The 14,190-nt window shown below is 53.9% G+C and overlaps 1 protein-coding gene across 1 annotated transcript; it reads right to left on the bottom strand.

Moving 5' to 3' along the window:
• Positions 1–6,985: 6,985 nt before the first annotated feature.
• LOC123080598 (calcium-transporting ATPase 1, plasma membrane-type) lies at positions 6,986–11,298 on the bottom strand. Its single transcript, XM_044503536.1, has 7 exons — positions 10,895–11,298; positions 10,497–10,551; positions 8,428–10,376; positions 8,183–8,341; positions 7,930–8,101; positions 7,538–7,830; positions 6,986–7,458 (listed from the first exon to the last, which is right to left on the bottom strand). The coding sequence occupies exons 1-7, from the start codon at positions 11,087–11,089 to the stop codon at positions 7,150–7,152; spliced, it is 3,132 nt and encodes a 1,043-aa protein (XP_044359471.1). The 5' UTR covers positions 11,090–11,298; the 3' UTR covers positions 6,986–7,149.
• Positions 11,299–14,190: the final 2,892 nt, after the last annotated feature.

Here is a 14,190-nt window from a genome sequence, read left to right as displayed (position 1 = left end):
CATAGACACATAGCAGAAGGCTCCAAAGGGAGTGATGAACGCCGTCTTCTCCTGGTCCTTAACTGCCATCTTAATCTGATGATATCCTGAATAAGCATCCAAGAAACTTAAGCGTGCACAACCCGCCGTAGCATCAATGATTTGATCAATGCGGGGGAGAGCAAAAGGATCAGCCGGACACGCCTTGTTCAAATCCGTGTAATCCACACACATCCGCCAGGTGCCGCCCTTCTTGAGTACGAGCACCGGGTTAGCCAACCACTCCGGGTGAAAGACTTCAACAATAAATCCGGCCGCCAAGAGCCGGGCCACTTCTTCACCAATAGCTTTCCGCCTCTCTTCGTTAAACCGCCGAAGGAACTGTCTGACCGGTTTAAATTTCGGATCAACATTGAGAGTGTGCTCAGCGAGTTCTCTAGGTACACCTGGCATGTCAGAAGGCTTCCACGCAAAGATGTCCTTATTCTCACGGATGAACTCGATGAGCGCGCTTTCCTATTTTGGATCCAGATTGGCACTGATGCTAAACTGCTGAGATGAATCTCCTGGAACAAAATCGACAAGCTTAGTTTCATCAGCTGACTTAAATTTCATCGCCGGCTCAGTCTCCGTAGTCGGCTTTTTCAGAGAGGTCATATCTGTTGGGTCAACATTGTCTTTATAAAACTTCAACTCCTCTGTAGCGCAAACAGACTCTGCATAGGCTGCATCACCTTCCTCACACTCCAGAGCCACCTTCCGGCTGCCGTGAACCGTAATGGTCTCATTGTGACCCGGCATCTTGAGCTGTAAGTACACATAACACGGCCGCGCCATGAACTTGGCGTAAGCCGGCCGTCCAAAGATAGCATGGTCTGGACTTCTTATCTTGACCACCTCAAAGGTCAACTTCTCCACCCTGTAGTTGTTCTCATCACCAAAAGCCACTTCCAATTCGATCTTGCCGACTGGATAAGATGACTTACCAGGTACCACACCATGGAAGATAGTGTTTGACTGGCTGAGGTTCTTATCAACCAACCCCATACGGCGAAAAGTCTCATAATAGAGGATGTTGATGCTGCTGCCTCCATCCATGAGTACCTTTGTGAACTTATAACCTCCCACCTGAGGAGCCACCACTAAGGCCAAGTGGCCCGGGTTATCCACCCGGGGAGGGTGATCCTCCCTACTCCACACTATAGGCTGCTCCGACCACCGCAAGTAGCGTGGAACTGCCGGCTCAACAGCATTCACAACCCTCTTGTGAAGCTTCTGATCTCGTTTGTACAAACTAGTGGTGAACACATGATACTGTCCACCGCTAAGCTGCTTTGGATTGGTCTGATAACCCCCCTGCTGCTGTTGATGACCCTGGCCAGACTGTTGATTAAAGCCCCCTTGACTGCCCTGAGGACCAGAATTTGAGCCGCCCCCCGGGCCATGAAAGCCGCCGGCGCCTGAGCCGCCCCCCGGGCCATTGTAGTTTTTAAAGGCCTTCATGATTGCACAATCCTTCCACAGATGAGTCGCTGGTTTCTCCCTAGAGTCGTGTCTCGGACAAGGTTCATTCAACAGCTGCTCCAGAGAAGGTCCTGACCCGCCGCCTCGGGGAGGGGGCCTCCCCTTGCGTCGCTGGTTGTTACCTTGGGAGTTGGCATTGGCTACGAACTCTAGGCTACCATCGGCCTTGCGCTTGCTTCCCCCTTGGTTCCCCGGGTTAAACTGAGGACCCTTGCCATTGCCGTTCTTCTTTCCCTTCCCTGTCCTTTCATCATCTGAAGGGGGATCCTTGGTACCATCGGAATCGGCGTACTTGACAAGAGCCGCCATTAGGGTACCCATATCGGTGCAGTCGCGTTTAAGCCGCCCGAGTTTCATTTTAAGGGGCACAAAGCGACAGTTCTGTTCCAACATTAAGACTGCAGAGCCGGCATCCATCTTATCCGATGAGTGTATGATCTCCTTGACCCGGCGAACCCAATGGGTCGTGGATTCACCCTCCTGCTGCTTACAGTTAGTCAAATCCACAATTGACATAGACTGCCTACAGGTATCTTTGAAGTTTTGAATGAACCGGGCTTTCAGCTCGGCCCAAGACCCAATGGAGTTCGGTGGTAGCCCTTTCAGCCATGTGCGGGCAGTTCCGTCTAACATCATGGTGAAATATTTGGCCATGGCCGCCTCACTGACCTCTAGCAATTCCATAGCCATCTCATAATTCTCAATCCAGGCCGCAGGCTGTAAGTCAGCTGTATAGTTAGGCACCTTCCTAGGGCCCTTGAAGTCCTTAGGTAGTCGTTCATTACGGATAGCTGGCACCAAACAGGGGACACCCCCGGTCCTGGTAGGGATACCCACATCAACGGAAGTCGTCGGATAAGCCGGGGGGGTCTGGTAAGCCATTAATTGAGGCACCTGCTCCGCCTCCTGCCGCGCTTGGTCTGCTGCGTAAAAGGCTCCATTATGAACCGGGCCATGGCCAGGGGGCGGGTCATGGCGTCGGACATTACTTGAGCCGGTTGCTGAGACCATGTGCCGGCTGTAACTCGGGCTCTGGCCTGGGCGAGGGGTCGAGTGGATCCTGTCCCGGCTGTAGGAGTACACCTCTTGCTGTGCCAGTGCCGTCTGCAGGAGTTCCCTGACCCGGCGGGTTTCGATGGCCGCCGGAGAGTCGCCGTCAACGAGGAGAGCCGCCAGTCGCGCTGCCGCAGCCACCATGTTCTCCAGCGGGTTATCATAATGACCTGGGGGTATTGACACATACTGAGGCGGGGCAGGGGGCACCTGGGGAGGCCCCATCACCCGTGGCTGAATAAGGGGTCCAGACCCGGGCGCAATGACCCCTGGCGGGTTACTAGACCCTGCACCCGTTGTGTTGAAGAGATTGCGTGGATCATAGACCGGCGGGAGTCGAGACTGGGCCTTCTGATGCCTCCTTCTCATGACCTCGTTGGCCGCGTTCTGATCCATTGTGAGTTGGAAGGACTGCGCCTGAATCAGCTGAGTCCGGGCGTCGAGAGCCGCCCGCTCGGCAGCCAACCTGATCCCTTCCGCTGCAAGATCCTCTTTAGCTTTTATCAGATCCAATTTTAACTGTGCCACCTCCGCATCATGCTGAGCTTGATCCGCCGGGTCAACCGTGGCGGTTAACAGGGCCGTCATCTTGTCCGTGAGATCCATCAGCACCTGAGCCGGAGAAGGCACCGGGTTCCCCGATCCAGCAGCGGGGTTTTGAACAGGCTGCGCACCAGCCATAAAAACTCCAACCTGATTTGGCGGCTCAGAAAGGTCCGGAATACTGTCGCCATCGGAACCACCCATGAGCCTGCCATCTTGACGTTGGTACAACGAGTTTGATTCATCGGTGGCCGACTCGCTGTCAGAGCCGGCGGCCGCGTCACCACCAGACCCAGATGGATCCGAGGGCCCTCCATGGATGCACCCCACAAAGGCGCGCCTTAAGGCAGGCCGGGCCCGGGCGGGTCGTGCACGCTGAGCCGTTTCGATGAGATCGGCGCCGAGATCCGGCTCGGGGCCCGGCTCACCAATCTTGCCAATAAAGACATGAATTCCGCCAAAGGGGACCCGGTACCCGTACTCAATTGAGCCGGCGTCGGGGCCCCAGTCCGCATCGTCGATGTAGAGCTTGCCTCGACGACTCTTGGTCATCCGGCCCACAGCGTATCCCTTGAGCCCTTCGAAGCTGCCCTTCAAGAACTCAAATCCGCCGTGCGCTGGCCCCATGGTGGGCGCCAACTGTCGTGGAATTGTCACGGCAGATGTCCTCGAGTTAGGACTTAATCGTGGAGCCATCGCAACTAGGAAGCTTGAAGGGGTTATGCGGGACAAGGAACACGAGGGTTTATACTGGTTCGACCCCTTACGGTGAAGGTAAAACCCTACGTCCAGTTTGAGGTGATATTGATTAGGGTTACGATCGCCAGGGAGCTAAACAGCTATGCCCGGCTCTCGATGGGATTGTTGTCGCCCTTAAACCGCTGCCGGGTCGTCCCTTTATATAAGGAGGTTGACGCCCAGCAGCCCTTAGAGTCCCGGCCGGCTCATAAGAGTGTCCGGCTCGGACTCTCAATCCTACTTGCCTTACACTACAAGTTCTACTATAATAACGATTGCAACTATGGGCCTTAAGCCGTATCCGGGTCTTAGCCCATCTCTGGCCCATCGTCTTGAAACTTGGCTCCGGGCTTCTGGCCACGACCGTACGAGTAACCCGGCCCTTCCTGGCGGGTGACTCTAAGGTCTATATCCTCAACACACACGCAAGATCATGGTGATGCATAGCAATGAGAGGGGAGAGTGTGGTTCACGTACCCTCGTAGACCGTAAGCGGAAGCATTATGACAACGCGGTTGATGTAGTCGTACGTCTTCACGATCGACCGATCCTAGCACCGAAAGTACGGCACCTCCATGATCTGCACACGTTCGGGTCGGTGACGTCCCACGAACTCACGATCCAGCAGAGCGTCGAGGGAGAGCTTCGTCAGGACGACGACGTGATGACGGTGATGATGAAGCTACGGGCGCAGGGCTTCGCCTAAGCACTACGACGATATGACCAAGGTGGATTATGGTGGAGGGGGGCACCGCACACGGCTAAGAGATCAAGGATCAACTTGTGTGTCTATGGGGTGCCCCCTCCCCCGTATATAAAGGAGTGGAGGAGGGGGAGGGTCGGCCCTCTACTATGGCGCGCCCTGGGGAGTCCTTCTCCCACCGGGAGTAGGATTCCTCCCTTCCAAGTAGTAGGAGTAGGAGAGAAGGAAGGGGGGGAGAGAGGGAAGGAAGGGAGGGCCGGCCCCCCACCTTTTCCCTTCCTCTCCTCTATTCCACTAAGGCCCAATAAGGCCCATATACTCCCCGGGGGGTTCCGGTAACCTCCCGGTACTCCGGTAAATGCCCGAACTCACCCGGAACTATTCCGATGTCCAAACATAGGCTTCCAATATATCGATCTTTACGTCTCGACCATTTCGAGACTCCTCGTCATGTCCGTGATCATATTCGGGACTCCGAACTACCTTCGGTATATCAAAACACATAAACTCATAATACGTTGTTCCCTTCCTACATATAAGCTTTAATCAGGCAATTAAAAAAGTTAAATGTATATAGATTATTTTTCATGTATACAAAAATGTATACAAAAAATATACAAGGTGTATGAAAATTGTAGATTATTTATTTAGAAAATGTTAAACGTGTATACCAACATGTTCTTGATGTATATGAAAAATGTACAACGTGCACTGAATATCAGTAGACATCAAACAACACATAATAAAAAAAATTGTACTTAAAAAAAGTTATACATTTATATAAATATGTTGCGGATGTATACTAAAAATGTACATTCTGAGTAAAAAATGTTTATTGCCATGAAAAACATGTTCACCATGTATTTAGAAAAAATGTTGACCATGTATTCAAAAAGAGGTTCAAAACATGTATTTAACAAAAATGCATCATGTATTTATAAAATGGTCAATGTATATTAATAAATTTTTGTACACTAAAAATGTCATCCTGTACTGGAAAAAGTGAACATGCGTTGAACAAAATGTAACTGATAAAAACCGACAAAGAAACGAAGAAAACCATAAAAAGAAAATAAAGCAAATAAAACCAAAAAAAGTAAAAGAGAAACCTAATAAAACCAAAGGAAAAGAATGCAAACAATGAAAAACAAGAAAAGAAACAAAGAAAAACCAAAGTATAGCAAAGGGAAATAGGAAACCATAAGAAATTGATGAAAAAACAAAACAACAAATCATAGAAACAACAAATCGCATGCGGGATGAAGACTGGTCCATCATTGAGGGTCAAAAATGTGTAAGTGCAGTTGTTGAAAGATTAGACCATCTACAGCCGGGCACCTCAAACCCTAGCCACTTTACTTGACTTCCCTCCGCCACCAAGCTCTCGTTCGATGATCTCGAGCCTTCTCCGGCATGGCGGACAGCGGATCCGGGTCCTACATTTCCAGATCCGTCGACCCTGAGCTCATCCCACGCGGCTCCGAGGAGGAGATGATCGTTCGGCTTGCGCTCCACCGCTCACGGGAGGAGGCACGACAGCGCTCGGAGTCCTTTCGTCAGGAATCCATTATGTCCGCCCAAATGGCACATGGAACTGTCGCGAGGCGTGTCACAACTACCTCACCGAAGGCGGTGCGGTCTGTCTGGTGTCCGAATGCTGTGGGGATGCGGAACCCCTCCGTTGGCGCGCCCAGTAGGAGGTGAACGCATGGGCATCTTTCGACACAAACATGGCGGAGCGTGCCCACCTTGCGAGGCAGCGAGTGCGAGAGACGGCGACAGCCCTCGCGGTGGTGGACGTTGGAGAGGCGGAGTCACATTCTTCAGCGCCCCGTATGGCGCACCAGTTCGGGCGCCGCACACGCGTCATGGTGGATGTCGCCGGCTCCTTTCAGGACGGATCCATCATCGATCTGACGTCCACCAGAACCGTCAGGGTTCCAAGCTCTGATGAGGAAGAGTAGGGCATGGGAGAAGGCGATGTCTTGAGTACAGTAAGCCGGTGCGTGTCCCATGCCCTACTCTACCTCGCGGGCCACTGGACCAACACTCTGAAGGGTGCATCCAGCCGCCGGACATGGTCACGGCAGAGCTGGACGAGCTTTGCTTGAAGATCGCTAGGTTGCATGTCATAGTATGGATTTGAGGTTTCTAATTTGAGGTATCCGGTTGTGGAATCGATTATTTAAGATGTGACCGGTCACTGTCCGCAAACGCGTGCGGAAACGTCCACGCGCGCTTGAGAGGTCGGGTTTTTGTAGTCTGTCTGTAGATGCTCTTAGTGGTAACAAGTTTTGGACTTTTAGCAACAATCCTCCTTGGTGTAGCTAAAACTCATCTCTCTATTAGTGAGAAGTTTGTGTATACATGATAAGCAACTGCATTTGTCAAAACTAATCCTAATATCAAAATGCATAACAATGTTTGGCTAGAAAGCACAAAAAATAAACAATGACAAGAAAGAAACTCAAATCTCTCAGAATGGTCATGGCCGCAAGTATGTTCCGGCACGTCCTACACGGAACTGAAGCTGCATGCAAAGATCGTTTGCAAAGGATTAACATATTTTCCTCTTCCTAGAGAGAAACACCAGCAAAAAGTCTTGAAAATCACACGGCGCTCGGGCCGGTGGGGATGGGCTGGTATCCGTCGTGGCGATCCGACGAGCCGTCGCCGGAGCCAACAGGGATGCACTTGAGGATGGCGCCGATGACCAGGCCGACCGACCCGATGAGCACGCTCATGAGCCACAGCCTCCCGCTGAGGTGCACCGTGCCGGCGAACGTCCCCAGCAGCTCCACGAGGATCACCTGGAACCCGACGGTGGCGCCGACCACCGCCGAGAAGACCCAGCTGCTGAAGATGCCGCTGAAGACGTTGGTCTTCTCCATCTCCCGGCTGTTCACCTCGTTGAAGACCTGTATCGTCACAAGGTGAAAGTGTCAGTACAAATTCAGGGATTTGTGTTTCGATCTTGTGTGTAGGAGAGTGTGGTACCTGGCAGAAGACAAAGGTGTTGAAGACGAAGGTGTTGAGCAGTTCCTTGTCGCCGTTCATCTGCAGGAGGCTGTCCCCTCTGGCGAGGAGGACGCCGAGCACGACGAGCTGGAAGATGCTCTGGCCCGCGATGTTCCTCCACATGACCTTGGTGATGAAGTTGTCGCCTCGGCCCACCGGCGGCCTCCGCATCATGTCGTCGCTCGGCGGCTCCGTCGCCAGCGCCAGCGCGCCCAGGGTGTCCATGATCAGGTTCACCCACAGCAGCTGCACGATCGTCAGCGGCGCGCTCCCTGAAACACATTTCAAATTTACGAATGTACTTGATAGAATACCAGGACATGGCAGAGACCCTGTGTGTCAAGAATCAATGGAGGTTCAGTTCTGTATACCTGTGAAAGATGCAGAGACGAAGTTCACCATGAGTGCCACCACGTTGACGGTGAGCTGGAACTGCACGAACTTCTGGATGTTGATGTACACGGAGCGTCCCCATTTGGCCACGTTGATGATGGTGGAGAAGTTGTCGTCCATGATGATCACGTCGGCGTTCTCCTTGGCAACCTGCTCCGGCGTAAACAAGGAGTGTAACCTCATTGGCATAAGGAAGAGTGGAAGATAGCAGGGCAGTACGACGTTACAAACCTCTGTTCCGGCGATGCCCATGGCGAGGCCAATGTCAGCCTCGTGCAGCGCCGGCGCGTCGTTGGTGCCGTCGCCGGTGACGGCCACCACCTCGTTGAACATGCCCCTCAGGTTGGTCACCAGCGTGTGCTTGTCCAGCGGCAGCGACCGCGCCATCACCTGCACGACACACCAAACAGTGTCACCGTCGGCATCAACTTCTTCCAAGAAGCAGAGCATGGAGAATGGTGGTAGAAGATACGTGCCTGGATTTTTGGTATGATCGCCCTCATCTGGTCGGGGCTCATCTGCCGGAACTCGGGGCCCTCGATGGCGACGCCGTCCGCAGTGAGGATGCCGCACTCCCTCGCGATGGCCTTGGCCGTGCTGATGTTGTCGCCGGTGACCATGCGGACGTTGATCCCCGCGACGTGGCAGGTCCTCACGGCCTCCCTCACGCCCGGCCGGAGCGGGTCCTTGATGCCGAACACGGCGATGAGCGTGTACCCGTCGTTGGGGACCTCGTTCTCGCCGCCGACGTCCTGGTACGCCAGGCAGAGCGTGCGCAGCGCCTCGCACGCGAACTTGTCGATGGCGCCGGCCACCTGCTTCATGTAGTTCTTCTCCGCGAGGGCCACGATGCTGCCGTGGCGGTCGACGACCACGCTGCTGCACCGGCGGAGCACGACCTCCGATGCGCCCTTGAGGAACGCGCGTGGCCGGCCGCCGGCGTTCGGGGACGCGACCACCACGGCCATCGTCTTCTTCACCGAGTTGAACGGCTCCACCTTGAGCTTCGCGGCGGCGGTGTGCTCGATGCAGGTGTTCTTCTCCACCCCGAGCCCGAACTCGAGGATGGCCGACTCGGTGGGCGTGCCCATGACGCTGGTCTTGCCGTCCTTGCCGCGCACGACCTCCGAGCCGGAGCACTGGAAGACGCCCTCCAGAAGAAGCTTGGCGAACCCCTCCGACAGCGCCGAAGAGGTGAACTCCTCGAAGCCCTTGGCGGTGCTCACCGTGGTCGCCCCGCCGGCAGCCCAGACTTTCTCGACGACCATGTGGTTCGTGGTGAGCGTGCCCGTCTTGTCGGTGCAGATGCAGCTGGCCGAACCCATGGTCTCGCACGCCGAGAGGTGCCGCACGAGAGCGCGCTCCTGCATGAGTTTCTTCATGGCGAACGCCAGGCTGAGCGTGACGGCGAGCGGCAGGCCCTCTGGTACCGCGACCACGATGATGGTGACTGCGACGGCGAAGAAGTTGAGCACCGACAGCGCGTCCGCCATCCCCCATGTCACCAGGCCGCCTGGGGAAGCAGCCTTGCCGATCAGGAACCTCGCCATGAGCACGGTGAAGGTGAGCACCGCGAAGGCGAGCCCAATCTTGCCGATGATGGTGGCCACGCCGTTGAGCTTCACCTGCAGAGGCGTCTCGTCCTCGCCGCCCTGGCTCAGCGTCTCCATCAGGTTGCCCCACTCCGTCCGCATCCCCACCGCCGTCACCAGCATCCTCGCCGAGCCGTCCTGCACCTTGGTCCCGCCCAGCAGGAACCGGTTCGTGGCCGACACGTGCACCGGCTCGCTCTCGCCGGACAGGCTCGACTCGTCGACGATGAACGAGTAGCCATCAATGAACAGCCCGTCCGCCGGCACCTGGTCGCCGATGGACAGATGCACGATGTCGCCGACGACGATGTCGTAGATGGACACCTTCTGCCGGAAGCCGTCGCGCGTGACCTGGATCTCGATCTTCTTCTTCTCCCGGTCGAGGTCCCGGAACTGCAGGGACTGCTTGTAGTCGCTGGCGGCGGTGATGGTGACGACGAGGGAGATGGTGAGCATGATGCCGATGCCGTCGTACATGCCGCCCGGCCACCCCTCGGTGGCGATGCCGATGACGACGGAGACGACGGCGCAGAACGCGAGCAGCATGAGCGTCGTGTCCTGGCTGGCGTCCCACAGGTACATCCAGAACGTGCGGGCCGCCTTCTCGGGGTAGTGGTTGGCGCCGTAGACCTCGCCGCGGACGCCCACGTCCTCGGACCGGACGCCGTCGGCGAGGGAGACGTTCACCTTGCGCGCCAGGCCCTCGACGCCCTTGTGGAGGCGCAGGCTCTTGGTGTCGTGGCCGCGCACCAACGAGGCCAGCTCCTCGGCACTGATGGAGAAGCCGCTCTGCCGCGCCAGCTCCGACAGCGGGTGCTCCACCCTGCGGGCGGCTGCGCCGGGGCACCGGAGAAACATCGCCATTGTTACGATCGATCAGAGGAATATATTTGGACATAAATCAAACTAATGGGATGTTTATGGGAGGTTGCCGGTGATGCAGACCAACATACCATCGATGAACTGCAGAGCGGCCTTCTGCACGTAGAGAGCTACACGAAGCTTTTCCTGTGAAGATGCAACCAAACATCAGATGAGAAAATTTAAGCCTGGTCAAGACGAATTTAAGCCAGCTTAATTCTACCACGTAGGTTACACAGACGGTCAATCTCAATCTATTGCAGAGCTATTGCTAACAAATTGCACGTTGATTGATGTGATCCACGTAACTGCCGTCCACGCGGATCAAGATCAATTGCAACTAATTAATCCAATTAATAAGTTTCTAGATCAGGAGCCATGCCATGATGCATGCATCGGCGTTGCAGGGCAGTAGATCAACCAGCTAACTCGGCTGAAAAGAACGCGCACGAGATCGAGACTGTATCATCAGATGGATAGATCGACGAACCTGGATGTTGCGGCGCTGCGTCTCGGCCTGAGATCGCTTGTCGAGGTCAGGGACCATGCGAAAGCGGCGCCGCCGGTTCTTGACGAGCGTGCCGACGGCCTCCCGCCACCGGCGCTGCGCGTCCTCCGACGGGTTTTTCGGCGGCATGTCGAATGTCTTGAGGAAATCCATGGACTTTTTACGTAGATAAGACATGATTGATGATGAGCAATCTAATTGATTGATTGATCAACTCTCTTGCAGTCCGCCTCTCCCTACACTTCTTCTCTATCCCCGAAACTACCTAGGAAGCGTATGAACGTTGGAAACTGCGAGTCCTATTTCCATGGTATTCTGTTGCTTTCATGCATCCCACAATCGACGCGGTTCACATCGCACAGATAGTGGATCGGCCATATAGCTGATAAATATAGCTTTGTCTAATTTTAGTAGGTTGTTCAGTGGGCCAGAATATTTCTTCTTTGGACATTGTAAAAAATAATGAAAAAGAGTTGCTACATTCCCTCCCTGTCTAAAGCCTAAGAATTCTTAAGATATATCTTAAGATATTGGAAAACGCTTCCTTCCAACCGATGGATTTCTCGCTCGCGTACGCCGTCTTCAGCGCGCGCCACGCGTCCGATGGGCCCACGCACCGCTTAACTCTCTTCCTCCCTTATCTCTTCCGCCCGATGCGCTCCCACCCTGGCCAAATCGCCCATGAAAAGACTACAGCGCGAGATGCAGCCGGCGAAGGCCAAGTCGGCGCCGGAGCCCAAGAACAAGGGCGCCGCGGCGCCCGCGCGGGCGCTGGCGGCGGAGGCCTTCACGGCGCGTGAGCTCGACGCGGCGGAGCAGCTCATCCATCTCAGCGAGAGCAGCGCGTCCTCGGGCACCACGGGCGCCCACCCCGTCGCCTACGCCGCGGCCTCGGGCGGCTCCTCCCCGCGCTCCGTCAACGGATGAAGCAACGCGGAGGCTGCCGAAGTTGCGATGCGGGGCTGCAACAGCCGGTGAAGCAGAGGGGGCTCGCCGGCGTTGCGATGAAGCATCGCCGGGGGGCCGCCGGAGCTGCAGTGAAGCACGCGGGGTTGTTGAAGCGTCGCCGGAGCTGCAGTGAAGCGTCGCCGGAGCTGCATTGAAGCGCCGGATGGCCGTTGAAGCTTCGCCGGCGTTGCAATGAAGCGCCGATGGAGCTGCAATGGAGCGACGCCGGGCGCCGGCGGTGCTGCGCAGTGTTGCCATGGGGAGCTTCTGCGTGGTGCTGCCATGGGGGAGATGCCTCATCCTGCGGCTGAGAGCTTCTGAATCGGACGGTTCTAGGGGCGGTTTAATTCTGCCAAACATCAGCCGGCCTACGCCTAGCATCGGCCTAAGATATTTGGAGATTGGGATGCGTCATGTATACCTTTTTGGGAGCGACTAGCTTTTTTCTTCTTTTTTTTTCTTTTTTGAGAAAGCGGGAGCGACTAGCTAGCACTCCGCCCTTATGTTCTGTGACCTGGGGCTTGAGTCTTAGGCCCTGTTCGGAGTCACTCCAGCTCCTAAAATACGAGGAGCTGCGGAGCATCCGTTTCCGAGCTTCATGCTTTTTAACTGCAGCTCCGGAAGTGGAGTGGTGGAGTGGCAGGTCTCCGAACAGGGCATTAGTATATTCATGAATTATGTTAACCGGGTGGAAAACTAAAAAAAACTAATAGTCGACTACGAGTAGAGCCCGTGCGTTGCAATGGTAGAAAATGATACCACATGTTCGTAACCCAAATAATCATGGGTCAAGAAATCAATAGGTCCATGTTCTTTATTTCAATATGATCTCATCTTGCTGCCATTTGTACGTCGTCGCATTCTCGCATACGATGATCATAGCGTTTAGAGAAGCACAACGCGCTTCAATGTGGCATAAGATGAGGTTTTTCTCTTGCTACATTTATTTCGTCTCCAATTTGTTTGTGCGCTATTGATTAAGTTTGCACTCTAAATAGCATTTTTAAAATGGTTAAGAGGTAAAAATAATATCATATCCGGATTCTACACATTTTTAACAAATTTCATATATTACATGTTAAAATTGGAGTTATAGTTTTAAATATATGGATATTTAAAAAGAAACATTTATTCTACGTAGACCGTGGGTTAATTGGCATAAAAGATATGGTGTTTCTTATTAAAAAATCGTAAAAAAGATTCAATATGTCACTTAAAAGTGAACTGCGGGCTGATTACCAAAAAGTGTAGGGAGTTTTATGTAAAATCTGAAAAACTTTTCGTTTTGCCACTTAAAATAGGTCTGCGGGTTGAATATCAAAAAATACAAGAACTTTTCTGAAAAAATGCCGACAACGTGCGACTAGAGGTGCTTTATTATTAGGTAAAGATAAGGATAAGGAAAATGCTTCCTTTTCTACTACTGATTCTCTCGGAGAAATCAGTCTGTCACACCATCGCCATGTGTCCCTGTGCGTGCCCAAGCACCGCTTAACCTCCTTATAGATCTCGCTGTCATTTCTTCCCCCTTACACTCCGATGCAATGTCCCTGTGTGGTGGTGGCGATGCTCCTCAGTAGAAATAATGTCTCCCACGTCCTATCCCCATCCTGATGGTGCGAATAGCATCGTCAGAGGATGTGTGGAGGTGTGTCTCAGCCGGATCTCGTGGGATTCGGTCGGTGCTGGTCATCGGTGGATCTTTGCTCGTTTTCGTCTTTGTTCGTGTGGTTACAGGTTTGATCTTTTCGATCTACAACTCTCTTCATCGGCGATGATTCCTTCTTCGAGGTGTTGGTCCTTTGGGGCCTAGCACGATGACTTCCCGACTATCTACTACAACCAGGTTTGCCTGGCTCTTGTGAGCGAGGGGTGATGGTGGTGGCACACCCTCGGCTCGCTCCGGTGTATGTAGTCGTCACTAGATGGTCCATGAACCTGGTTGTAATTTTTTATTACCTCTAGTGTTCTTTGTATCGCCATGATCGATGAATAGATTAGAAATTTCTCTCGCAAAAAAAGATAGAAAGGAGGCACCGCGTGAACCTATACACGACAAAGGATGCTGCAAGCCGGCAAGGAGGCCCGCAGTGAGCCCGCTGATGCTCCAAAGGTGGCCATGGAGGATGTTGCAAGGGCGGCCAACAAGATGCGTGAAGCCGGTGAGGCAGCACCAACGCTGCGTTCCAAGACCACCGATGCTGCTAGTGGAGGTTGCTTCGACGGGGGCATCCGGTGATGCTTTTTGCAAAACCACCACCACTGCTGCCACTGTTCATGGAACCGGTAACTGGTAGCTACCCGGTCGGTTTGGGAGTAGTGATTAATCA

This window comes from Triticum aestivum, chromosome 3D (assembly GCF_018294505.1).
Source record: "Triticum aestivum cultivar Chinese Spring chromosome 3D, IWGSC CS RefSeq v2.1, whole genome shotgun sequence".
Lineage (NCBI taxonomy): Eukaryota > Viridiplantae > Streptophyta > Magnoliopsida > Poales > Poaceae > Triticum > Triticum aestivum.
The sequence above is the reverse complement of the archived record's forward strand: the minus strand, read 5'-3'. Positions and strand labels throughout refer to the sequence as shown.